Here is a 27,266-nt window from a genome sequence, read left to right on the forward strand (position 1 = left end):
CACCCAACTTTTTTTCTTGATGGTGCTCACTTTAGACCTGTCACAATGGCAGGCACTAGAGAAACCTGGAAAGAAAAATGAGCTGAGCATTGGACATGCCTGGGCTTTGAATAGATGCATGTATGGAGACGGGGCAAGTAGACCGAAAAAAATGTGCTGTTGGCCACCCTAACAGAGTTGGTCCCTGTGAATGGACATGAAACCAGTCTTTCCAGTCAGAAAAAAGTGCTTTATTCAGTTGCTGCCATCTGTCCTAGGGCAATCCTGGACTCAGCTATAGGGAAGATGGTTAGTCAGGAAATGATCCATGCTGCTTCTTGTATTTAGCTGTTTTTCATAGTTTTCTTTATCCAGGATAAAAAGCTTAAAACTCTCGTGAAGACCTGTGGAGCTGATCCGTCAGTTTTCCCATAGGAGACGATGCCTGCAGCTGCCTTTTTATGCACAAGAGGCCCTCCAGAATCTTCCTGTAAATTGAGGGGGCACACGGTGAGCTGTTTTTCACCCTCTCTCATGTTACGGCTCCTCCCAGAGAAGCATAGCTTTTACGTTCTGCTTGTGGGAGCTCAAAGGCAGGCCTGGGGCCCTTGGCCTTCTCAGCTGTGACCGGATATGGTTAGGGCTGCAACACTCTCCTGAGGCCAGCCCCTGCCCTTTTCCCAGGTCTATGATCCACTCTCTGTGAAGGTGTGTGGGACGCTTGTCTCCAGGCTGTCAAGGACATAGACTCACAGCATGTAGGGGAAGCCCATAGACAAAGTATGTGTCTGCTCAGAGGAGACATCTGGCCATGGTTATGACACACTCATGAGTCCAACTTTCTAAAGCCTGAGCCTTCAGTCAAGTGTTGTTTTGTATACACATCCTTTTATACAATATATGTTCAACAGAGCCTCCTAGTCAGCTCTGGGACCCTAGTTCATTACTGGTTCCTACTGTTACCAGAGAGAAAGATAATAGCCAGTGAGTGTCTTTAGGTTTGATTCTATAGGCCCCCAGATTCCTTTCCCCTCCAACAGAGCCCAGAGTTGTAGGCAATCCAACTTACCTCAAAGGAAGTTCCCTTGGTCTTTGAGTCTCCCACACATATCTCACTCGCTTTGATGTAAGAACGTTGGAACTGGGACTCACAGACCCGATCCTTCTGTACTGTCAGCTCAACCTCCCGCAGTGTGTTTGGGAATTCCCCCTGTGGGGTTATCTTTCCCCAACCAGCCATGTAGCACCCATCCTCTGGCTTCACATGGGCATTGTGCCTGGGCAGGTTGAGAGGCCTCACAGCGCTAGTCCTCTTGGCATTTCTCACCAGCTGCTAGACAAGAGACAGAAGAAAGCAGCTCAACCAAGAGGCTGGCGCTCTGGGTCACATTGAAACTCAGGGTGGAAGGAGGGAAGAAGTAAGATGAGAGAAGGAGGGCAGGGAGAAGTCCTGCACCAAGCAGAGCACAGTCACCAGGGCTGGGATGAGGAGTGAGGGCTGAAGGATGTGTGGAGGTATGGGGTGGGAGAATGGCAGGTCTCACCTTTAATAGCATGATGTCATTGGAACATTTATCAGGATTATAGGCAGGGTGGGGAGTGGTGTTTGCCACAGGGATAATCTGCTGTGTCTTCTCTTTAGCCTTGGTGTTGTGGGCCCCCAGTGTGACTGTCATTGATCTGTGAATAGAGCAGAATGTGGAGGGGAGACAGAGAGTCAGAGCAGACGCAGTTCAGGAACTTCAAAAGGCAAGAGAGGAAGGGTGGTATTCCAACTGCAGGGACCTGAGGACACAGGAGGGCCTCAGGGTTTGACCTCCTGCTCTCTGATTCTCAAGAACATAAGATTCCTGGGGGCTCCCTCTTGCATCTAGGCAATATTCTGAGATTTGCATCAACTTTTAATGTGAACTTTCAAACTCAACCACTGCTTTCATTTACCAGTGTAATTGATCAACTCTTACTTTTACTCTTACTGCTTGCTATAACCTCTCACCCTTTTACCTCAAATGTGCCTCTTGTCAGACATCAATTTTCACAATCCTGCCTTCTAGTGAGAACTCACAGGGAGCTTCTACAAGAGAGCACAGAAACTCCTGTGTGTGTCTGAGAAAATGTGGGCTGGCTGCTTCTCCTCACCTTCCTCTGCAGTGAGCAGCCGTCAGCACGAAGTTTTCTCTCACCAGGAAGCCTCCACAGAATGTCTTCTTCTCATTATCATTGAGAAACTCAAAATATGCCATGTAGGGGTCGGAATGTGGACTGACCTCATTGCCTCCGATGATCTCCTCTATAAGAAAAGCCTAGAATATTTTGTGTCTGAGAGTAATATTTGAGGTCAGGAGGGTAGATCTGGGGGGTGGAGGGTGGGTGATTGAAAATGGAGCCTGCAGTTCCCCAAGGCTTTTGAAGACTGGATTCATTGCACATCAAATAATCATGGCTGAATATTAAATCTCATTAAAGCTCCCCTTTCCCTAGTCTGAAGTCAAGTTAATGATGTACATTTTTGTATCTTTGCATTCTCTGCCACATCTCTTTCTGAGGATGATCCAGTCTCCAGGAAGTGGGAAAAAGCAGGAGAACTAGTGTCTACTACGTTTTCTGAAAGCATCTCCATTCTTCAGACCTTGTTGGAAATCAGGCCAGTGTCAGATTTCCAAGTCTGGTTTGGTATGGAACCTGACGTTCAGAAATCTCTTGGGTTCAGTGTCAGGACAATCCCTGACCACTGCTGGGCAGAAAGGCAGCAGAAGTTGTCGTGGAGGGGCACTTCCGGGACAGGGGTGTTCACTCACCTGCTCTGGCTCCATGAGGCAGAAATAGGGTAAGGAGTATCAGGACTGGTGGCATCTTCCCAGCAAGGCTGTTCAGATTGGAGGAGGGCAGAGCAGACACAGCCCTTGGATGGAGATGAACGATGTGTGGGCTCAGGGATCTCACAGGCATTTTAAACCTATGCACCTCCACTTCTGATCAGCATCATGTTACTTGAGGAAGTTTTCTAGTTTGGTTAAAAATGATGCTGTCGGGGCTGGGGATTTAGCTCAGCGGTAGAGCGCTTGCCTAGGAAGCGCAAGGCCCTGGGTTCGGTCCCCAGCTCCGAAAAAAAAAAGAAAAAAGAAAAAAAATGATGCTGTCACCACATTTACCTCCTATGTGCTAAACTGGGATAAAGACCAAAAATATACAAGTTTGGAGGGTGTGGTTAAGTAGGCTTGAGGCCTCAGGATGTCCATCGTGACTGGATGGAGACACAAGTGTGTCCTTTTCTAACTCTTACACCCTTTTACAATCTGGTAAGATTTTGCTTGTTCTCTGTGTTTTTCTTTTTTCCTTTTTCTCTTTCTGTCTTTCTGTCTTTCTTTCTTTCTAAAACAATACTGACACACAATTTATACTAACAGCAGTTATAATACTGCTCTTACTCACTGTTAAACACACAGTAACACAGCACTTAATGAGAATTCCTGCTGCAATACAGAACATCATCTTATTAATATTTGGGAGTGCTGATCATACTGTAGAACAATCTCTTTGAACATTCTCATGAATTAATCTTAACTCTGACTCTCCTAGGAAGAGTTATAACTGGACAACTGCTAGGAAGTCACAAGAGAAAAATTTAAAGGCAAGTGTTTGTCTCATATACCATGATCATGTGTTACTGTCATACATAGTAAATTGTGTGTGTGTGTGTGTGTTTGTGTGTGTGTGTGTGTGCGTGCGTGTACATCCAGAAAACCACAGAGCTACCAGATCCTGCTTTCTTATCACTGCTTCATGGATTTCAGATACTTTTGAACTTTCTCCTCTCATATTTTGGGACCAAGAAAGACTGTTTTGTCTTAGTTATGGATTAAAGTCTTTAGTCTTTATGCAATTAAAAGTATGAATTACCTAAAAATTAGTCATCTGGTCCATGGATATGCAACATTTTGGCTTCTCTGCTCCACATTGATGGCTATTTTCTGGGGATGCACACTGCTTACCCAAGCTCTAATGAATGTTGATTGTTTACCCTGAAAAGGACTGTGTATAGCTGATACAATATGTGCACACAGAGATAAGCAACAAAAGCCTACAGAATAAAATGATCTTAACTATATGAGAGTCCATTTGGAGAGAATCTTTTAAAACTGTGGAGCAGGGTCCAAGTTGGTGTTATCTGAAAACCTGTAAGTAATAACATTTATTTTGGTTTGCTTTTATCATAATAACAAAGGAGGACAAAAGGATCAGGGTGAATATTCTATGTTGTTTTGAAAAACAAATGTTTCACTTTATGGCTTGATGGACATAGCTCTGATCTTAGTATATTTTTAAGCCAGAGGAGCTGAAGTTACAAGTAATGATGAGCTATCAACATGGCGGTCTAAAAATGCGGCGTATACTCTAAGACTCCTGAGTCCTGTGTGCAGTCCCTTGTGCTCAGTTTTTGAGACTAGTTGCTCACAAGTGTATGTGCTGTGAAAAGTGGTAGTATGCATACAGTGTGATGCTAGTGTGTGAGCATCTGTGCCTGAAAAAGACCCATAAAAGCCCCATAAAGTCATTAAGGGACATGATAAAAATACTTTTAATTTGAAGTAAAGATTATAGTTCTATGCATCCCATTTGAAGGACCAAAAACAGACTTATGAAAATACCAAGGTAGTGACAATATTTCTGGACTTCTTTAAATATGATATTAAATTCTCATGTTAAGTGTCAAAGCAAGGCTACATCACTGTTCACAAAACTCCATTCTGCTGGGTTGATATGTGTATATTTAATTGGGTTTAATTTGAGCTCACCATAATTCCTTCTTCACCTGGAACATTCATGACAAGTTGAATTTCACCTTAAAGATGAAATGAGTAATTAAATACACTGGAAAGTTAAAGTGGCAACTAAGTTTTCATTGTGAAGTCTGTCCCAGATTTTGTTTATTTTGTGATAAGTAACTTGATATTGCTGCCAGAGTGTCCTCGGCTTGGCCATCCTACTGGAATGAGAATGATGTCACCAGAGTCAGCCCAGTCACTCCTTAAGACTTTTTGACATGGGAGATGATCTTATCCTGTGAACCTTATGAAATTCTTTGACAACTTTATACATGTTTTCAACGTATTTTGATTATTTGATTACCCACAATCACCCCCTCTCATGCCCCTCTTATGCCCGTCTAATTCCCACTCAGGCTTTCTTCTCTGTTCATACGTTTTTGGATATTCTGTGCAAAGACCCTTCTGCCTACATCTCCAAACTCCAATGCCCCTTACACTTCACCAGTCTCAGAGGCCTCCAACCCATCATTCAATATCCTTTAACTAAATGGATTCTACATCCAACCTCTTCACTACAGTACTCCCATGGTCAGTCAAAAGCCTAAGTGAACCTTCCACTTATTCAAGGCCTCTGCTTCATCACCACTGCCTGTGTCCCTATCCACCTTACATTATATTTTCCATGACCAATGGAAACCCTACTCGCTTCTTAATCCTAGACCTTAAAGGTGTTTCCTCCCTTCAATATCCCTAGATGTTCATACTTGATATCAATTTTTTGCCTTTACTTGGACAGATTCTCATAATTACCAAGCCCAACAACCTGGATTGTCTTTTCCCCAGGATTCAAACACAGTTCCTCCTTTTCTGGCCAGGCAATCACTAAGGTACTGGTCTATTTCCCCCTTTTCCCTCCTGCCTGCGACAGTATGTGGATGACCTCCTGCCTGCTTTAGTATGTGGATATTCTCCTGCCTACTACAATATGTCAATAGCTTCCTCCTTTGTAGTCCTTCCCTCTCAGACAGCCAATACTGCCTCACTCATTACTTTCCTCAGTTCCAGGGGTTCCAAAGCTCAACTCTCCTCTCCTAAAGTCACCTATCTTGAATTTCTCTCACTCCAACCCACAAACACTTCACTCAAAATCCCCTTGCCTATTTCTGTCCTCAACAAAATGTGAACAGCTTTTCATGGGAGGGGGGATCAATTTCCTCTGTTCATTGGTCTCTGGATACTCACTTCTACATCCTCTATACTATGTTGCTTCTGCATGAACCTGTCTTGACAAGCAATTCCTTAAACAAACATACAAAATCTCTTTTCAACCCTGGCCCTCAGCCTCCAAATCTATGCAGAGCTTTCCATCTTTCCACTTCCAAAGAGCAATGCCTGTAAGTCTTGGAACACTTTCTAGTACTGACTTTTACCCCTGTAACTTACCTCTTCAGAATCTAAGAAACATCGTTCTAGGGTGGCATCCCTGCCTAAGGGCTCTTGCCGCAAATCTCTGCTCATCTCTAAATCAAACAAACTAACTGGGATTCCCCCTCACATTGTATATAACATTGTATTTCTCTCTCTCTTTCTCTCTCTCTCTCTCTCTCTCTCTCTCTCTCTCTCTCTCTCTCTCTCTCTCTAACTTACAAAGGACTCAAAACCCTCTCATCACCTCCCTTGGATTCTATCCCTCCAAACTTCTCTCATCAAAAACTCATTACCCTCATTTCTTTCCTGTCCTTATACAATTCCTCCATGTTTTCCCTTTACCACAACACAACATTTCCCAGACCCTGTTCACTCCTATCCAGAGACTCCCAATCATCTCCTCCCTCATCCCTCTCACATAAAGAGGCTCGTCTAGCAACTTCTTTTTATACTCTTTATACATATGCCCCTCTCTTCTCCCAAGAGGCCACAATGTTGCAGAATACACAGTGGTTCCAGATTATGCTATCATCAAGGTGGCATCCTTCACCCCCACACACTATCAATTATTAATAGCCTTCACCAGAGTCTTCCAAATTGCCAAACATACATTATTGATGGAGTATACAGAATCCATATATGTTTTCCTTAACACACTTGACCATCTGGAAGAAACAAGGACTTCACACACAAAAGACCACTCAATTACTAACTCTTCATATACTCATCAAGGTCTTACTTTTGTTTTCTCAAATTGTCTGGGTTCACTGCAAGGCACATGAGGCAGACCCCTCCATCATCAGTAAAGGCAATAATCACACCAACATGACAGCCTGTCAAGCTGCCTTTTTATCCCTTACAATTCATCACACCTCTCTCTGGACCACCCTACTACAAAACCCAGAAAACAACATATATAACCGTCTTTTAGCACAGGACATAACCTTCTACTTACATCAAATATTTCACTGTAATAATAAATCACTTTTATCCTTTCCTCAAAACCATCTGACTCTCACCTCATTAGATAAGACCTTTTGAACACAACCTAACCCAAACCTGCAATGTATGTCAGCAAAATAATACCACCTCCACTGTTTTATGACCTCGTATTCCTACTCACCAGTTATAAAGGCTTGAAGTTATAAAATCTAAAACAATGTTCTAAGGTATAAAATGCAAGTGTAAAGATCTGAGAATATAAAAGCTAACCCGTGAGAGCCTGTAAGATGGTCTAAGGTAGTGTTTTAAGGTCTAAGGATGTGGAAGCTTAAGTAAGTTGTGAGGGTTTATTTATGAATCTGAAATAAATAAAAAGTGTTTAAGATTTCTTTCTCTCTGTCTATGCTATTGTTTGACTTTACTTTAACACAAAGATATAAATTTACTGCTCTTTCTACAATATATATTTCAGTAAGATTACAAAATAGGTACAATTTTATCTCTTTTTATAAAGCTAAGAATTTTCACAAATGGACTTAATGAACCTCATACAGATCAAATGAACTCCAAATTGACTTCTGTCGATCAACAGCCTAAAATTTCCCCACCTGTTTCTGAGCATGGGATCTCTCTCCCTTTTCGTGGTCTTCTCCCCCTAACTACCAGGACCATGGGTGTGGAAATTTCAAATGTACACCAAAGATTTTTTTAAAAGTTTCCTGCTTGCTGCCCTTAGAGCCATTGTAGATGTGGCTGCTCTTTCACATGTACATCAGTAGGTGGCAGCGAGGACAGGGGCTATGTCCACACTCACTGTTCTGACCTATGAATATCTAAATGATTAATGTAACATTCCCTACAGAAAGGAAGCCTAAGACTACCTCCAGTACAGGACCAAGTCTCCAAACCAAGAGTTAGCCTGAGATGAACACCAGTCTGGCAACATGCAGGCCTAGAAGGGGGCAGATGACCCATGTGTGGCACCATAATGCATAGGCAGGGCACAGCACTCCTGAGACTACTCCTAGATGACGCCAGAAATTCAGAGACCATGGGCACTACTAAGAAAAACAAGTAAGTAGTGGAGAAATGAAAGAAAAGAGAAACAGAAAGATGTGAGCACAATGAAGAAAAGCAGAAATGAAGACTCAAGATAGTGAGAAACAGCCTGTTGTAGATAACTAGTGATGCCACATAATGAGCAAAGACCCTGTGCTGCCACTGGGGGGCACATCTGGGTCCATGGCCCTGCAGTAGCAGGGTTCTGTTACCATCAAAGGCCAGGTGGATATCCTTGGTCTGAGCTACTACCCACGGATATTTCATTGTCTGAAGACTGTGCAGAGCTGGTCCTACCGCTCACCTGGGCATGATGGGAGAACTGACCCTAGAGGCATGAGAGCAGGAGAGCAGACCTCACCCTCCTGCTGCAGTACTCAGGAGAGCTGAGCTGCACACAATTACAGGAGTTGTGAGGGACCTGGCCCTGAGGATGCAAGTGTGGAAGATCTGGCTCTATCACTCATTTTTCTGTGGTGACATGAATGAATGAAGGATACCTTTCTTCCCCCTCACCCCTCACCACTTGTGGCAGGTGTAAGAACCAGCTCTTGGGTCATTAGGGTAGGAGAGTTAGCCCTCCCTATCCCCTAACCTGCTACAGCACTCTGGAAAGCAGGCCCTGTACTTCACCTGGGCAGCATAGGAGAGCTAGGCCTGGATATAAGATTGCAGGAGAGCCAATCACAGGACATGAGTACAGACGAGCTGGCTCTGCCTTTTGGCTGCTGGACAGTGGTGCTGGTGAGGGAGAGACACTTTTCCTCTCCCTTAACCCTCCCATTTATGGCAGACCAAAGAGCTGGCCATATCCCTCATTGGCAGCACCCTGAGCAGACCCTGTACCTCACCTGGGCAGAAGGGTAAAGCTGGCCCCGATTGCAGGGTTTGCAAGTGAGCTGGCCTGAAGGGCATGAAAGCTGAGAGCCAGCAGGCTAACCATCTCAGATGCCTCTCAGGCCCAGATTCAGGGCTTTGAATTGACCTGTCCCAACATCAATGAACTGCCTGAGTACATGAAGAGGCTGTCCTACAAATCTAAAACTATAGGATCTCCATGATACAGGGCAGGAACCGAATATCTGAGAGAAGTTCCAGTGAGATTCCAGTATTAATAGAGTAGCAGAAACCAGAGGCTTCATACCAGACCAATGAGTCATTGCAATGAACGTTTGCAAATAAAGAGGTGTACAAAAGGGTACACTGTAGGACACACTGCAGCACACTACAGAGTCCACAATGAGATATTTTTCTCTGTTGAGTAGCAGAGGTTTCGAAGGTGGAATGTGGGAATTAAGGGGAGGGGAAGGTGCATTGCCTGAGGCCAGCCCAAGGCTGGGTCCTCTCTAAAGCTGGGGGCAACAGTTGAATTGCTTTCTATGATAATATAACTATCTTGACTTTAAGTTACTCTGCAGCCAGAAGCTGCAGACTTCTGGATTTACTGACACTTGTTGCTAACAGTGGGTGGTTAGATAAAGGATTTATCGCTATTGTTCCCATCTAGGGCCAGGCAGCCAGAAGCCCTTCACTGGAATGGCTAGTAAACTCTGTGAACCAGAGAAAAAGGAAAGGAAAAGAATTAAGATGTGTTTTATAGTCAATATGAAGAGGACAGACACATATGCATTCATACATACATTTTCATTTACATTCTCACTTACACATTTACACATTCACATTTTTGTTGTACCCAACCACCTGTCTCATTTGCTCCACAAATATCCATGTGTGCTTATATATGCATGAGTACATACACATGTATATATAGACAGACATATACATTTGGATGGATGGATGGATGGATGGATGATGGATGGATGGATGGATGGATGGATGGATGGATGGATGGATGGATAAGGCAGAGCTACCCAAGCCAAACTTCTTAAGAAACAACTTTATTTCTTATCCTTGGACTTTTTATACAATCTTAGACAAAAAGTTATTTAGAGGATTTCCTCAAAGATAAAATGTTACATAAATTGGGAGTTACAGAAAGATGTTAATATTAAGTTCAAAGCAGTGTTTCATTCTAATATACTCCATATAAGTTCAAAGCAACGGTTTTTAAATGGCCTTGAGTTACAGTGCACATCTGTAGCTATATCCTTGGACCTAAATATTTTCCTGGAACACAAATTTTCCGAAGCTTATTTCTCTTTTTAGTGTAATTATGAAAGCTCATTGTATTTCTTATTATGCAGCCTTTACTTACTATTATGAGGAGTGGGCACATTTTAGTCTTGATTCTACTTTATTACATCTTTCTAGCAAAAAAACTAAAACCAACTCTTAAAGCTTGCTTCTTAAGCCCCTAACCTAGCAGAGACTTGAAGTGCCAGACAATTCTCTAGGACCGCCATCTGCTCAGAGGAGAACATGAGGAAGCACTGGGGGAGGATTCAAGGAGAGGGTGACCAGGAGGGGTCAGTGAGTAGGGTGTAAAATGAACAAGTAAAAAATAAAATTAAACAAAAAATTTTCTTCCTAAAATTGTTTCAATCAAATCAAGAGTTCCATAAAACCATTAACTCCTCTAAACAACATTAATTCGTGAAAGTTCATCTATATGTTGATCTTTATGAAATCTGCTAAAATGTTGGGCCACCTTCAGGAAGGCCACCTGCTAGCCTTAGTTTCTCCTAAATGGCTCCTGACAGTCCAGTGCATGATATGAAATTCACAAAGAACCAATAAAAATGATTTTATTATTTCCCCTAAATTCCTTAACTTTCCTTTCTGTTCCTAGTCTATAGGTCCCTACTGGTTTCAAATCAATTGCAAGATACTCCAGCAGCTCAGAGTTCCCAAATGCTCCCTCAGAATCTGCATTCCAGACAATTCCAAAGCAACTAGACCAATATGGTCCCACAGAGCCTGATATCAAATGACAGAGCCTAGACTCCCTGGTCTTGACCACCATTCCAACTTCCTTGAGTATGGATCGTTGTCTTTATGCAGGTGAGGGTTAGCAAATAATGGGGCAGGGCCTATGATTGGAAAGTGAGAAAGCAGGGCGGGAACAGAGTTTTAGTAAGGGGAGAGAGAAGAGAAAAGAAGAAGAACCAAAATGAAGGCAGAAAAGGACGACCCAAATCCATGTCTCCTTAAGTGGCTACAGATAGTTATCAATGTTTCTTAAGAAATGGATTTTTGAGGTCCTCCGTGCTCCAGACACCGCCCTGACATGAAGGGACTGGATCAACAGTTCTCTGCAGCCAAATCCCATGGGAGGGAGAGCTAAACATTCAGAAGGGCGGACAGGCCTGAGAAGCCAGAAGAGACTACACTCTGCCCACATTTCTGACTCCAGAGGAAAACTCCTAATGCCATCTGGGATCCCCGGTACACGTGGGCTTCCAGAAAAGGCAGTGCAGGCCCTTCTGGTTGCCACCCTCACAGAGAGCTCAACAGCAACCACCCACAAGCAACTTGAGCTGTGGGACCACAGGTAAGACCAAATTTTCTGCTCCAAGGGACCTGCCTGGTAGACTCAGGACACAGGCCCACAGGATCAGCTGAAGATCAGTAGACAGGAAAGATTACACGCCAAAAGCAGAACACTCTGTTCCCATAACTGGCTGAAAGAAAACAGGAAAACAGATCTAGAGCACTCCTGACACACAGGTCTATAGGACAGTCTAGCCACTGTCAGAAATAGCAGAACAAAGTAACACCAGAGACAATCTGATGGCGAGAGGAAAGCACAGGAAACCAATCAAGAGAAACCAAGACTACATGGCATCATCAGAGCCCAATTCTCCCAACAAAGCAAACACTGAATATTCAAACACACTAGAAAATCAAGATCTAGATTTAAAATCATATTTGATCATGATGCTGGAGGACTTCAAGAAAGACTTGAAGAACTCCCTTAAAGAAACGCAGGAAAACATAAATAAACAAGTAGGAGCCTATAGAGAGGAATCACAAAAATCCCTGAAAGAATTCCAGGAAAACACAATCAAACAATTGAAGGAATTAAAAATGGAAATATAAGTAATGAAGAAAGAACACAGGGAAACAACCCTGTATATAGAAGACCAAAGGAAGAGACAAGGAGCCGTAGATACAAGCATCACCAACAGAATACAAGAGTTAGAAGAGAGAATCTCAGGAGCAAAAGATTCCATAGAAATCATCGACACAACTGTCAAAGATAATGGAAAATGGAAAAAGCTACTGGTCCAAAACATACAGGAAATCCAGGACTCAATGAGAAGATCAAACCTAAGGATAATAGGTATAGAAGAGAGTGAAGACTCCCAGCTCAAAGGACCAGTAAATATCTTCAACAAAATCATAGAAGAAAATTTCCCTAACCTAAAGAAAGAGATGCCCATAAACATACAAGAAGCCAAAGAACTCCAAATAGATTGGATCAGAAAAGAAACTCCTCCAATCACATAATAGTCAAAATGCCAAAAGCACAAAACAAATAAATATTAAAAGCAGTAAGGGAAAAAGGTCAAGTAACATATAAAGGCAGACCTATCAGAATCACTCCAGACTTCTCGCCAGAGACTATGAAAGCCAGAAGATCCTGGACAGATGTCATACAGACCCCAAGAGAACACAAATGCCATCCCAGGTTACTGTATCCTGCAAAACTCTCAATTAACTTAGATGGAGAAACCAAGATATTCCATGACAAAACCAAATTTACACAATATCTCTCTACAAATCCAGTCTTACAAAGGATAATAAATGCTAAAGCCCAGCATAAGGAGGCAAGCTACACCCTAGAAAAAGCAAGAAACTAATCGTCTTGGCAACAAAACAAAGAGAAGAAAAGCACACAAACATAACCTCACATCCAAATATGAATATAACAGGAAGCAATAATCACTATTCCTTAATATCTCTCAACATCAATGGACTCAACTCCCCAATAAAAAGACATAGAATAACAAACTGGATACGCAATGAAGACCCTGCATTCTACTGACTACAGGAAACACACCTCAGGGACAAAGACAGAGACTACCTCAGAGTGAAAGGCTGGAAAACAACATTCCAAGCAAATGGTTGGGAGAATAAAGCTGGGGTAGCCATTCTAATATCAAACTAAATCGATTTTCAACTAAAAGTCATCAAAAAAGATAAGGAAGGACACTTCATATTCATCAAAGGAAAAAATCCACCAAGATGAACTCTCAATCTTAAATATCTATGCTCCAAATATAAGGGCACCTACATACATAAAAGAAACCTTACTAAATCTCAAAGCACACATTTCACCTCACACAATAAGAGTAGGAGATTTCAACACCCCACTCTCATCAATGGACAGGTCATGGAAACAGAAATTAAACAGAGACATAGACAGACTAAGAGAAGTCATGAACCAAATGGACTTAACTGATATTTATAGAACATGTATATCCTAATGCAAAAGGATATACATTCTACTCACCACCTCATGGTACTTTCTCCAAAATTGACCACATAATTGGTCATAAAACAGGCCTCAACAGATACAGAAAGATAGAAATAATCCCATGCATCCTATCAGACCATCATGGGCTAAAGCTGGTCTTCAATAACAAAAAGGGAAGAACGCCCACATATACATGGAAGTTGAACAATGCTCTATTCAATGATAACCTGGTCAAGGAACAAACAAAGAAATTAAAGACTTCTTAGAATTTAATGAAAATGGTGGTACAACATACCCAAATTTATGGGACACAATGAAAGCTGTGCTAAGAGGAAAACTAATAGCTCTGAGTGTTTGCAGAAAGAAACAGGAGAGAGCATATATCAGCAGCTTGACAGCACACCTAAAAGACCTAGAACATAAAGAAGCAAATACACCCAGGAGGGGTAGAAGGCAGGAAATAATCAAACTCAGAGCTGAAATCAACCAAGTAGAAACAAAAAGGACCATAGAAAGAATCAACAGAACCAAAAGTTGGTTCTTTGACGAAATCAACAGGATAGATTAAACCCTTAGCTAGACTAACGAGATTACACAGAATGTGTCCAAATTAACAAAATCAGAAATGAAAAGGGAGACATAACTACAGAATCAGAGGAAATTCAAAATATCATCATATCCTACTACAAAACCTATATTCAACAAAACTTGAAAATCTGCAGGAAATGGACAATTTCCTAGACAGATACCAGGTACTAAAGTTAAATCAGGAACAGATAAACCATTTAAACAACCCCATAACTCCTAATGTAATAGAAGCATTCATTAAAGGTCTCCCAACCAAGAAGAGCCCAGGTCCAGATGGGCTCAGTGCAGAATTCTATCAGACCTTCATAGAAGACCTCGTACCAATATTATCCAAACTATTCCTCAAAATCGAAACAGACGGAGCACTATTGAATTCCTTCTATGAAACCACAATTACTCTTATACATAAACCACACAAAGACCCAACAGAAAGAGAACTTCAGACCAATTTCCCTTATGAATATAGTCGCAAAAATACTCCATAAAATTCTGGCAAACCGAATCCAAGAGCACATCAAAACAATTGTCCACCATGATCAAGTAGCTTTCATCCCAGGCTTGCAGGTTTAATAGACAGAAAACCATCAACGTGATCCATTGTGTAAACAAAGTGGAAGAACAAAACCACATGATCATTTCATTAGATGCCAAGAAATCATTTGACAAAATTCAACACCCCTTCATGATAAAAGTCCTGGAAAGAATAGGAATTCAAGGCCCATACCTAAACATAGTAAAAGCCATGTACAGCAACCCAGTGGCTAACATTAAACTAAATGGAGAGAAACTTGAAGCAATCCCACTAAAATCGGGGACTAGACAAGGCTGCCCACTCTCTCCCTACTTATTCAATATAGTTCTTGAAGTTCTAGCCAGAGCAATCAAACAACAAACGGAGATCAAAGGGATACATATTGGAAAAGTAGAAGTCAAAATATCACTATTTGCAGATGATATGATAGTATATTTAAGTGATCCCAAAAGTACCACCAGAAAACTACTAAAGCTGATAAACAGCAAAATGGCTGGGTATAACATTAACTCAAATAAATCAGTAGCCTTCCTCTACAGAAAGGAGAAACAAGCCGAGAAAGAAGTAGGGAAATGACACTCCTCATATGTCGTGCCCACCTTGGCCAGCAAGGAAGACACAACATGGTCAGATTCTTCTCAACAGCCTTTATTGCAGGACCACCTCATTGCTGATACTGGGGACCTGAAGTGGCAAAGGCGCTTGCCTTATATACACAACAGGCTGTGGTCATGCTACTTGTTCTTCAGGGATTGGCGGAGCATGGATCACCTCATTAGCATGTTACCACCCTGGCCGGCTTGGTGCCAGGGGCAAACCTGCCCATGTGCAGTACTGTTGTTTACCACCAGACGGGACCGGATGTCGGCGCCATCTTTGTTTTACCGTGCCGCTCCCTACATCTCCCCCTTTTTTGTTTAATAAGATGACTGGTCTAGATCAGGGTGTCACGCCAATATGTCATTGCTCCTGTCTTAGGTAGTTCCTGACGATTACCTAGAATTACCTGTCGTTGGGTTACCCTATCGCCACTGGGCCTCGTGTCTTAGGTTGGTTCAAGCTCACAGAAAGTTGCCTGTCTCTGGATACAATGACTCCACATGACAGTGACAAAAATGATCTAGGGCGAACTCTTAATCTTTCAAAGAGGCAAGCCATATGTTGGGAGAAGCACCATTTTCAATGGCGATCATAGCCTGGTAAACAACCGCTTTGTGTCTGGCATGTTCTCTTTTTAAACGGCCAATAAGCCAGAGACATACTCCGCATCCCAGGAGGACAATAGCTCCCCAGGCAAACATCCCAGCCCACTCCTTAAAAAAGGAGAAAGCGTTGGTGATCCATGAGGTAAAATCTTCAACTGTGATGGGGTCCAACCTAGTGCTGTTAAGGACAGCAATCTGCATCAGCAATTGTCTTGATAGTCGCTCTGCTTTCACGGACCAGTTTCCTTTCAGATAATTCAAGATTTCTTTGCTCTGTTGAGAATGCTGAGAAAAGTTATCTTGCAAAGGAGTAATGCATAAACCTCTAAGGGAGGAAACACAGGACAGCTGTGTTATATGATATAGTGCTTCAATTTGTTCTTGAATTAAATCTATCCTTTGATTAGCTAATAGAAGGCCAGATGACAAATGGGTATTAAATTCTTGTATCTCTAGGGCCACTGCAGTTCTTTCTACAATCTGATTGACAGTCTCAGCCATCTGTACTTGATTAGTCATGGTTATTGCGGTTGTAGTAGCTGCGGCAGCAGACAGCACAATAGCTGAAATTATAGCTGCTGTAATTCCAAAATCTCTTCTGGCTCTCAGCAAATTAAGAATAGGAAAGCTATCTGGGTTTGCCTCCACTGGGATTGGCACAAAGGAGGGAATCTTAACCATCACTGCGGTGTCGTTGGTGCCATCCCAGCATTCAGCTAAATAGCAGACTACATCAGAGCTACTACAATTTAAAAGATCATTGCTTACATTAGTGCTTATCAGAAAGAAAAAAGGTGGTCTAACACATACTGAAGTATTAGTGGCAGTATCATTTGCCAAGAGGTTATTATATTGAATATTGATCAACCTGGTATCATTTTTTCTGGTAGCGGAAACATTATGCAGTGTGAAGTTCTCACCCATCAACCTAGCAAAGGGGGTCAGGGATGTATATGCCCCTTGCTCATTGGACAGCACCCATTGAAACCAAGGCCAGAGATTTTCCATGCCAGACTTATTCTGTTTCCAATTAAATTGTGTTTTGCCAAGAGGTGGGGAAAACTCAAATCCTGACAAGAATTGTTTTGCTCTATGAAATGGACTCTGACATGGGGTAAAATCAGGTGGGAACTCTTGATACAAGGGACAAGCGGGTAAGACTCTACGATGGGTAGAGTTATCCTGTGTATAGTTACCTTGCCCTGGGCGTGATAGAACGCTACAATTATGCATCATATTCAGTGTTGTAATGTTCAAATCAGCAGAAGTATTGACTGACATGTTTCTGCTGGCTGAAGAGACACCCTTGGTAATTTGACTCAAAGCAGCCAGGATGATCCCGGTGCCCATTGCACTGCCACTCATAAGACCCAACCAATTAGCTAATGTGGCCCTACACGACCAAACACAGGGCAGGGAAGAGTTCTTAACAGTAAAACATAAGGTATGCAACAGAGAAAAGTTAGTGGCAGCATACCGTTGGGGCAATTATCCATTTGGCACTATACAGGGAACATCTTGCAAACAGGAGGTGGAGAAAAAGGTTGGCAAAACAGTAGAATTGCTATGAACTGGCATGGGTACTGGCCAGGATCTGGCAATAGACCACAGGGTGAGTGAATCAACCTGGATTACCATTCCCAGTAATAGTAGGGTTCGTAGTCTCATCTTCAGGAAGAGCAGAAGGCAATTTCGAGTCAAGCGCTCAGGTACCCAAATTGGATTTTTTTTGATTCTGTGGAAAAACACAAACAGCTCCCCTAGATGTTGAAATCACGGGATCTGGGCCACACCATTCACCAGTTAAGACATCCTTCCACTTTACTTCTGCATTAGTCATATGGGTAATGGCAGTATGGCGGTCCGTGGCAGAGCGGGCATGCACATCTAAAATTAAAAAATTTAAAGTAAAAAGAGCTAAAGAAAGTTGTTCTTTTGGTATCTGTCCGCTAGCAATTCCCTCTTTTTATTTGTGTATCAGCTCTTTTAAAGTACGATGTGCTCTTTCCATGATGCCCTGGCCCTGGGGGTTATATGGAAATCCTGTGGCATGGCCAACCTGCATTGCCTGGCAAAAGGTCTGAAAGGACTTTGCTGTGTAGGCAGGACTGTTGTCTGTCTTGAGACTATCAGACTTTCCCCAGGCCGCCCATGCTTCTAAGCAATGACTAATGGCATTACGAGCCTTTTCACCAGTCATCAGAGTGGCGTGTATAATACCGGAACAGGTATCAACAGAAACATGAGCATATTTTAAAGTTCCTAATTGAGATATGTGTGTGACATCCATCTGCCACACTATTAGCAGGATCAGACCACGAGGGTTAATCCCCACATGAGGAGGGTGGTGAAATTGAACACAATTCTGGCAACATAACACCACATCATGGGCTGTATCCCTAGAGATGTTAAATTTTTGTTGAAGAGTAAAGGCAGGAACATGAAACTTGTGATGAAATTCTCTACTGAGATCAACCAGAGCGGCATGAAAAATAAACTCTCTACGAGTACTAGCATCCACCAGGGCATTATTACTGGTCATAGGACCAAGCAAATTAGTAAGGGCTCGAATATGTTGTATGAAAAATTTATTTTTTCTGGCCCAAATCAATTTTTGTAATTCTAAAAGAATTTGACATACTGTACTAGTTGACCGAATTGGCCCTGCTATTTCAAGTGAGCGCACAGCATTAACTACATAAGCAGAGTCAGAAATTAAATTAAAAGAATCATGAAATCTTTTAAAAACTTCCAATACACTTTTACATTTCATAATTTGGGGGGTGCCTGGACTGTATTGAATTAATACTGATTCTTGAGAATCAACCATATAGGCACCTACACCTGTTTTGGAGTCATCTGTATAAATATCTAACGCTCCAGACAAAGGCTCTGAGGCAGTGACCTTAGGAAAAATCACTGGATGTTCAATAAAAAATTGTAGCAAAGGATCCTTAGGATAATGATTGTCAAACTCTCCATCAAAACTACAGCGTAACATGGCCCAATCATCTATCAAGGGACACAATGTTTCCATCTGAGCCGTAGTATTCGGTATAATAATTTTCTTGGGTAAAATACCAAAATGCTGAATGCAAGATTTAACGCCTAACACAGCAAGCTGTGCAACGGCAGAAGGGTAATATTCAAGGGTCTTATTAGGAGAAATATGGGGATAAATCCAAAGAAGCGGTCCTTGTTGCCACAGCACTCCTGTAGGCTGACGAAAAGTTCTCAGTATACACAAAAGGAGATCCTCCTTTTCCTTGAACGTTCTTAGCATTGCCTTTTCCAGTCTTTCTTCTACTTTCCTCAAGGATAATCATGCTTCCTTGGTTAAAGCACGGGGTGAAGTAAGTTGAAGATCCCCTTTCAGGATCTCATAGAGTGGTTGCAAATCTACATTGGGCATTTTAATATAGGGTCAAATCCAATTTATGTTTCCTAGTAATTTCTGAAAGTCATTTAATGTTTTTAAATGATCTTTTAATAATTCTATTTTCTGAGGGGAAATACTATGAGGAGTGATTTTAGTTCCTAGATACTCCCCTATTTGGCCCATTTGAACCTTTTCAGGTGCTATGAACAATTGATTGTTTTCAAGCACCTTAACCACTTTCACATAGGCCACTTCTAGAGTGCCACAATCTTTAGCTGAGAGCAAAATATCATCCATATAATGTATTATTCTTAATTTTGGGAATTGGTCACGTACAGGCTGTAGGGCTTTTCCTACATAAAGCTGACATATAGTAGGGCTATTAGCCATACCTTGAGGCAAGACCACTAACTGATAGCGCTTATCAGGGTCTTCATTATTCATAGAGGGCAAAGTAAATGCAAATCGCACGCTATCTTGTGGAGCAAGAGGGATGGAAAAAAACAATCTTTAATATCAATAATAATAGGCCAATCAGCAGGGATGCTGGAGAGTAATGGTAAACCTCTCTGTATGGGACCCATTATTTGCATCTGAGAATTGATAACCCTTAAATCATGTAATAATCGCCATTTTCCTGATTTTTTTCTTAACAACAAATATGGTTGTATTCCAAGGTGATCTGGATGGTTTAATATGTCCTAATTGTAATTGTTCGAATACTAATTCGGCAGCAATTAATTTTTCAGAGGATCGAGGCCATTGAGAAACCCATACAGGCTCCTCTGTTTTCCACGTAATGGGTATTCCCCCCTCAATGGCCCCTAGGAAAAACCCAGACTTGTCCTGTCTTGTTTTTGTTTAGACAGTACTGGGTCAACTCGTCCTTGTAAGTTTTTTTCCCAGACCCTTTCGAGGCACGTAGCCCATTTTTGCCATCATATCCTTGACTTGCGGGGAGTAATCATTAGTCAGTCTCATGTCTAGATTTATCAAAACATCTCTGCCCCACAGTGTCACAGGAATGTCTATAACATAGGGAGTAATCTTTCCTGATCTCCCTTCTGTATCCTTGTCAATTCTTTGGATCTTATTAAAGGAGCCATTTCGTACCCTAGACCACGTAGGGCCTGAGATGATGTTTACATAGGCCACCTAGGTGGCCAGTCATGAGCAGAGATAATACTACGATCTGCTCCAATGTCCAACAGGCCAAGGAATGATCGTCCCTCCACAGTCAATGTTAACATTGGACAATCACCCAGTTCCAATGAGATAAAGGCAAATCGGGAGCCTGTAGATCCTAAGCCCCTGTCCCCTCTGATTCTATTTTCAGCAGGAAAGCGCTTATGCAAGCTAGGCAGAAGCAGCATTTGAACGATTCTGTCTCCAGGGGAAATGGCAGTGATTCCCTGGGGGGAGGCTACCAGGACTTTTACTGTGCCTAAATAATCAGGGTCAATTACTCCAGGCACAATCTGTAAACCTTTCAGGGCAGAGGAGGAGCGTCCCAACAATAGCCCAACTGTATCTTTAGGGAGGGGTCCTCTAAAATCTGTGTCTACAGGCTGCACTCCCATTTGGGGGGGGTCAGTACGAGTCTGGTTGTGGAGTGAAGGTCCAGTCCTGTGGAGCCTTTAGTGGCTTTCCTCGGTCCTTCGGGTGGCGAAGGAAAGGCCAAGGACTCTGTTTGTCCTGTCCCTGTCTGTCACCCTGCAGAGCCCCATATATTTGAGGGCCCTGGGGACGTGGGCCCCGTTGTCCATTTTTTGGCTGTGCACCACCATATCCTGTTGATAGGTGTCGGCCATCCAAGTCCTTTACAGATCGACACTCATTTGCCCAGTGGTTTCCCTTCTTACACCGTGGACATAGTCCAGGCTGCTTGGATCTATCGCTAATTTTCCCCTTACTCTTTCAGGACACTGTCTTCAATAATGACCTTTATGGCCACATTTGAAACAGGTATCTGTGGTGGCGGTTTTCCCTAATTGCACCATAGCTGCCGCTAGGCCAGCATTAGTCAATGGCCCTCCCATTTCCCTGCAGACTTTCATCCAAATTTCTAAACCTTTATGTTTGTATGGTGTTATAACAGTCCTACGTTCTTTTGTATATTGCTCATACACTAGCCGTTTAATGAGAGGCATGGCTGTATAAGGGTCTCCGAAGATCTTGGTAGCGGCCTCTACCATGTGGGCTACAAAGTCTGAAAAAGGGTCTGTGGGCTTTTGCAGAACCTTGGTAAGGTTCCCAGAGACTGCGCCCCTATTAGGCAGTGCTTTCCATGCCTTGATGACTATTTCATTAATTTGGCTATAGACTTGTTCTGTATAACCAGTCTGGTCCAGAGCGAATCTCCCTAGACCCAATAGCATGTCAGCGTCCCAATGTCTCTGAGGGTCTAATCCTGAGGCCGGATTAATGGCGGCCTGAGTATTAGCATATTCATAAAGGTAAGATGTCCAATCCAAGTATTGACCTGAGGAGAGGCAGGCTTTAGCCAGAATCCCCCAATCCCCAGGGGTGAGGCAATATCTAGCAATAGCCTCAACTTGAGCCACAACAAAAGCTGCACTGACCCCATAGGTTCTGACAGATTCAGCCAATTGCTTTATAGTCTTAAAATCAACGGGTTCATGATATTGATACCCATTAGCATCCAGAAATACTGGAAAACGTAATTCCATCTCTTTCCACACCTCTAGGCAAAAGGAAGTACCTTTTGCAGGCTTCACCATGCTTTTATGTTGAGGGTTATACAGAGGTGCTGTTGGTATAACCCCTTTCTTGCCTAATTGTCTGCCACGTTGCCACGTGGCGTTAGCGTGTGGCCAGTCTGGATCGTATCTCTCTCTCTCTCTCTCATACTGAGCAGCCTCTTCCTCGAGATCAGCCTCATCATCCTCACTAAGTTCTGAATCATCTGATATTCCTAAGGTCAAGGCTTTTAAAGAGGGATATATCTTGTTTCCTGGTCCTGATTATCCCCTGTTTTTTATCTCTGCTTTCTCTCTGTTCCTTTTGTCTCCTTTTCTTTTCTTTTCTTCCTTCTGGACCTTTTCTCCCTCTGACATACTTTCTTGTTGCTCTGCAAGGATTTTCTGACCTGTCCTAATGGCTTCCTCACATCGTCTATCCTCTAAGCAGGCACAGACCATTCGCCAAAGAGGTTTTGATCCGGGCTTAAGCTTGCCCTCTGTGGCTTCTTTATCCAGATATTTTCCCAATTTGTCCCATGCTTGCAAGGTAAGAGATCCCGATACTATAAACTACGGAGCACAATGGTCGCATTCATCAAGAAAGCTCGACAGGATTTTCCTTTTGATTTTGAGCTTACGCCGCCTGAGGAGTTCCTGGAGAGCTGTCAGGAGTGGGCTGGTATGTGAGTTTCCCATACTCAATGCACTTATTTATGAGCGGTTTTACGAGCAGGGTGGGCTGGCCTGTTTGTTTACACACGACTTCGTAGCCTGGCACTAGCTGGCTATTCCCAGCAAATGAACTCACATCCGGGACGGTGGCAATTCAAAAGAAAACAAATCCACCACACAAAGAAGAAAAGAAACAAAATTACAAGTCCTACCCACAAGGGATCAATTGGAGAAAAACAACATTGCTGTAGTTCACAGACTTTATAGCCTCTATACCAAGGCTTTCATAGTCTCTGCTTACCTCCAGAGAACTTTATCGACCCTTACCCGGGAACTTACCCACTTCGAGATCCTGGAGCTGAAGCGTTCTGAATCCACAAGGATGTCCTCGGGTTCCCGTATGGACCACCAGAAGCCGAGCCCACCTCGGCCGTCTACAACACGGTCGGATTCTTCTCAATAGCCTTTATTGCAGGACCACCTCATTGCTGATACCGGGGACCTCAAGTGGCAAAGGTGCTTCCCGTATATACACAACAGGCTGTGGTCGTGCTACTGTCCTTCAGGGATTGGCGGAGCAGGAATCACATCATTAGCATGATACCACCCCGGCCAGATTGGCACCAGGGGCAAACCTGAGCATGTACATTGGCGCCAGGGGCGAACCCGCGCATGCGCAGTACTGTTGTTTACCAACCAGACGGGACCAGATGTCGGTGCCATGTTTGTTTTACCATGCCGTTCCCTACATTTATAATACTCCCAAATAATATAAAATACCTCGGTCTGACTTTACCCAAAAAGTAAAAATTCTGTACAAAAAGAACTTCAAGCCTCTGAAGAAAGAAATTGAAGAAGACCTCAGAAGATGGAAAGATCTCCCATGCTCATGGATTGGCAAGATTAATATATTAGAGACCTTCCTGGTTGCTGCCACCGCTGAGAGCTCGTAGGCAGGACCCCACGAGCAAACTTGAGCCTCGGGCCCACAGGGTCCCCTTCTGCTGCAAGAGACCTGCCTGGTGAACTCAGGACACACAGAGGCAAAATTCCTCTAGGACCGGGCACTTCCGCTGTTTACCAGGAGTCCCAAACCCGCGGATCCCGGCCCACAGCAGCTCTCTGCTCCCAGACCCCGTGGGAGAGAGACCTCACAGCCTGGTCAGGTGGGCACTCCTGAGGCTGCAGAGTGGAAGAGACCACCAACACTGCCCACCCCTGCCCACGTCCCTGGCCCAAGAGAAAACTGCATACAGCCTCTGGGTTCCCGTGGGGGAGGGCCCAGGAACGGCAGGACCCCTACGACTGAGACACCGCCGGAACCTGAAGGGACAGACCGGATAAACAGTTCTCTGTACCCAAATCCCATGGGAGGGAGAGCTAAACCTACAGAGAGGCAGACACGTCTGGGAAACCAGAAGAGACTGCACTCTGCACACATCTCTGACGCCAGAGGAAAACACCAAACGCCATCTGGAACCCTGGTGAATGGAGGCTCCTGGAAAGGGCAGCGCAGACCTTCATGGTTGCTGCCGCTGCAGAGAGTTCGTAGGCAGCACCCCACAAGCAAACTTGAGCCTCAGGACCACAGGTAAGACCAACTTTTCTGCTCCAAGGGACCTGCCTGGTGAACACCAGACACAGGCCCACAGGAACAGCTGAAGACCTGTAGATAGGAAAAACTACACACCCGAAAGCAGAACACTCTGTCCCCATAACTGGCTGAAAGAAAACAGGAAAACAGGTCCACAGCACCCCTGACACATAGGCTTATAGGACAGTCTAGCCACTGTCAGAAATAGAAGAACAAAGTAACACTAGAGATAATCTGATGGCGAGAGGCAAGCGCAGGAACCCAAGCAACAGAAACCAAGACTACATGGCATCATTGGAGCCCAATTCTCCCACCAAAGCAAACACAGAATATCCAAACACACCAGAAAAGCAAGATCTAGTTTCAAAATCATATTTGATCATGATGCTGGAGGACTTCAAGAAAGACGTGAAGAACTCCCTTAGAGAACAAGTAGAAGCCTACAGAGAGGAATCACAAAAATCCCTGAAAGAATTCCAGGAAATCATAAATAAACAAGTAGAAGCCCATAGAGAGGAGTCACAAAAATCCCTGAAAGAATTCCAGGAAATCATAAATAAACAAGTAGAAGCCCATAGAGAGGAGTCACAAAAATCCCTGAAAGAATTCCAGGAAAATACAATCAAACAGTTGAAAAAATTAAAAATGGAAATAGAAGCAATCAAGAAAGAACACATGGAAACAACCCTGGATATAGAAAACCAAAAGAAGAGACAAGGAGCTGTAGATACGAGCTTCACCAACAGAATACAAGAGATGGAAGAGAGAATCTCCGGAGCAGAAGATTCCCTAGAAATCATTGACTCAACTGTCAAATATAATGTAAAGCGGAAAAAACTACTGGTCCAAAACATACAGGAAATCCAGGACTCAATGAGAAGATCAAACCTAAGGATAATAGGTATAGAAGAGAGTGAAGACTCCCAGCTCAAAGGACCAGTAAATATCTTCAACAAAATCATAGAAGAAAACTTCCCTGACCTAAAAAAAAAGAGATACCCATAAACATACAAGAAGCCTACAGAACTCCAAATAGATTGGACCAGAAAAGAAACACCTCTCATCACATAATAGTCAAAACACCAAACGCACAAAATAAAGAAAGAATATTAAAAGCAGTAAGGGAAAAAGATCAAGTAACATATAAAGGCAGACCTATCAGAATTACACCAGACTTTTCGCCAGAAACTATGAAAGCCAGAAGATCCTGGACAGATGTCATACAGACCCTAAGAGAACACAAATGCCAGCCCAGGTTACTGTATCCTGCAAAACTCTCAATTAACATAGATGGAGAAACCAAGATATTCCATGACAAAACCAAATTTACACAATATCTTTCTACAAATCCACCCTTACAAAGGATAATAAATGGTAAAGCCCAACATAAGGAGGAAAGCTATACCCTAGAAGAAGCAAGAAACTAATCATCTTGGCAAAAAAAAAAAAAGAGAAGAAAAGCACACAAACATAACCTCACATCCCAATATGAATATAACAGGAAGCAATAATCACTATTCCTTAATATCTCTCAACGTCAATGGCCTCAACTCCCCAATAAAAAGACATAGATTAACAAACTGGATACGCAACGAGGACCCTGCATTCTGCTGCCTACAGGAAACACACCTCAGAGACAAAGACAGACACTACCTCAGAGTAAAAGGCTGGAAAACAACTTTCCAAGCAAATGGTCAAAAGAAGCAAGCTGGAGTAGCCATTCGAATATCACATAAAATCAATGTTCAACTAAATTTCATCAAAAAAGATAAGGAAGGACACTTCATATTCATCAAAGGAAAAATCCACCAAGATGAACTCTCAATCCTAAATATCTATGCCCCAAATACAAGGGCAACTACATACGTAAAAGAAACCTTACTAAAGCTCAAAACACACATTGCACCTCACACAATAATAGTAGGAGACTTCAACACCCCACTCTCATAAATGGACAGATCATGGAAACAGAAATTAAACAGAGACGTAGACAGACTAAGAGAAGTCATGAGCCAAATGGACTTAACAGATATTTATAGAACATTCTATCCTAAAGCAAAAGTATATACCTTCTTCTCAGCTCCTCATGGTACTTTCTCCAAAATTGACCATATAATTGGTCAAAAAACGGGCCTCAACAGGTACAGAAAGATAGAAATAATCCCATGCGTGCTATCAGACCACCACGGCCTACAACTGGTCTTCAATAACAATAAGGGAAGAATGCCCACATATAAATGGAAATTGAACACTGCTCTACTCAATGATAACCTGGTCAAGGAAGAAAGAAAGAAAGAAATTAAAGACTTTTTAGAATTTAATGAAAATGAAGGTACAACATACCCAAACTTATGGGACACAATGAAAGCTGTGCTAAGAGGAAAACTCATAGCGCTGAGTGCCTGCAGAAAGAAACAGGAAAGAGCATATGTCAGCAGCTTGACAGCACACCTAAAAGCTCTAGAACAAAAAGAAGCAAATACACCCAGGAGGAGTAGAAAGCAGGAAATAATCAAACTCAGAGCTGAACTCAACCAAGTAGAAACAAAAAGGACCATAGAAAGAATCAACAGAACGAAAAGTTGGTTCTTTGAGAAAATCAACAAGATAGATAAACCCTTAGCCAGACTAACGAGAGGACACAGAGAGAGTCTCCAAATTAACAAAATCAGAAATGAAAAGTGAGACATAACTACAGATTCAGAGGAAATTAAAAAAATCATCAGATCTTACTATAAAAGCCTATATTCAACAAAACTTGAAAGTCTGCAGGAAATGGACAATTTCCTAGACAGATACCAGGTACCAAAGTTAAATCAGGAACAGATAAACCAGTTAAACAACCCCATAACTCCTAAGGGAATAGAAGCAGTCATTAAAGGTCTCCCAACAAAAAAGAGCCCAGGTCCAGACAGGATTAGTGCAGAATTCTATCAGACCTTCATAGAAGACCCCGTACCAATATTATCCAAACTATTCCACAAAATTGGAACAGATGGAGCACTACCGAATTCCTTCTATGAAGCCACAATTACTC

General features: G+C 42.7%; 1 protein-coding gene and 1 non-coding gene across 2 annotated transcripts; one reads left to right on the top strand and one right to left on the bottom strand.

The window, feature by feature from the left end:
• Positions 1-211: 211 nt before the first annotated feature.
• LOC134482226 (granzyme C-like) lies at positions 212-9,265 on the bottom strand. The gene is made up of 6 exons (XM_087587206.1): positions 9,029-9,265; positions 2,778-2,881; positions 2,119-2,269; positions 1,524-1,659; positions 1,049-1,312; positions 212-467 (listed from the first exon to the last, which is right to left on the bottom strand). Exons 1-6 carry the CDS (start codon positions 9,118-9,120, stop codon positions 324-326), a joined length of 891 nt encoding a protein of 296 aa, XP_087443332.1. The 5' UTR covers positions 9,121-9,265; the 3' UTR covers positions 212-323.
• Positions 7,844-7,972, top strand: LOC134478786 (small nucleolar RNA SNORA17). Its single transcript, XR_015639211.1, has one exon. It is a non-coding gene; the product is annotated as a small nucleolar RNA SNORA17 (small nucleolar RNA).
• Positions 9,266-27,266: the final 18,001 nt, after the last annotated feature.

The sequence above is a fragment of the Rattus norvegicus genome, chromosome 15 (assembly GCF_021556685.1).
Source record: "Rattus norvegicus strain SHRSP/BbbUtx chromosome 15, alternate assembly SHRSP_T2T, whole genome shotgun sequence".
NCBI classification, from domain to species: domain Eukaryota; kingdom Metazoa; phylum Chordata; class Mammalia; order Rodentia; family Muridae; genus Rattus; species Rattus norvegicus.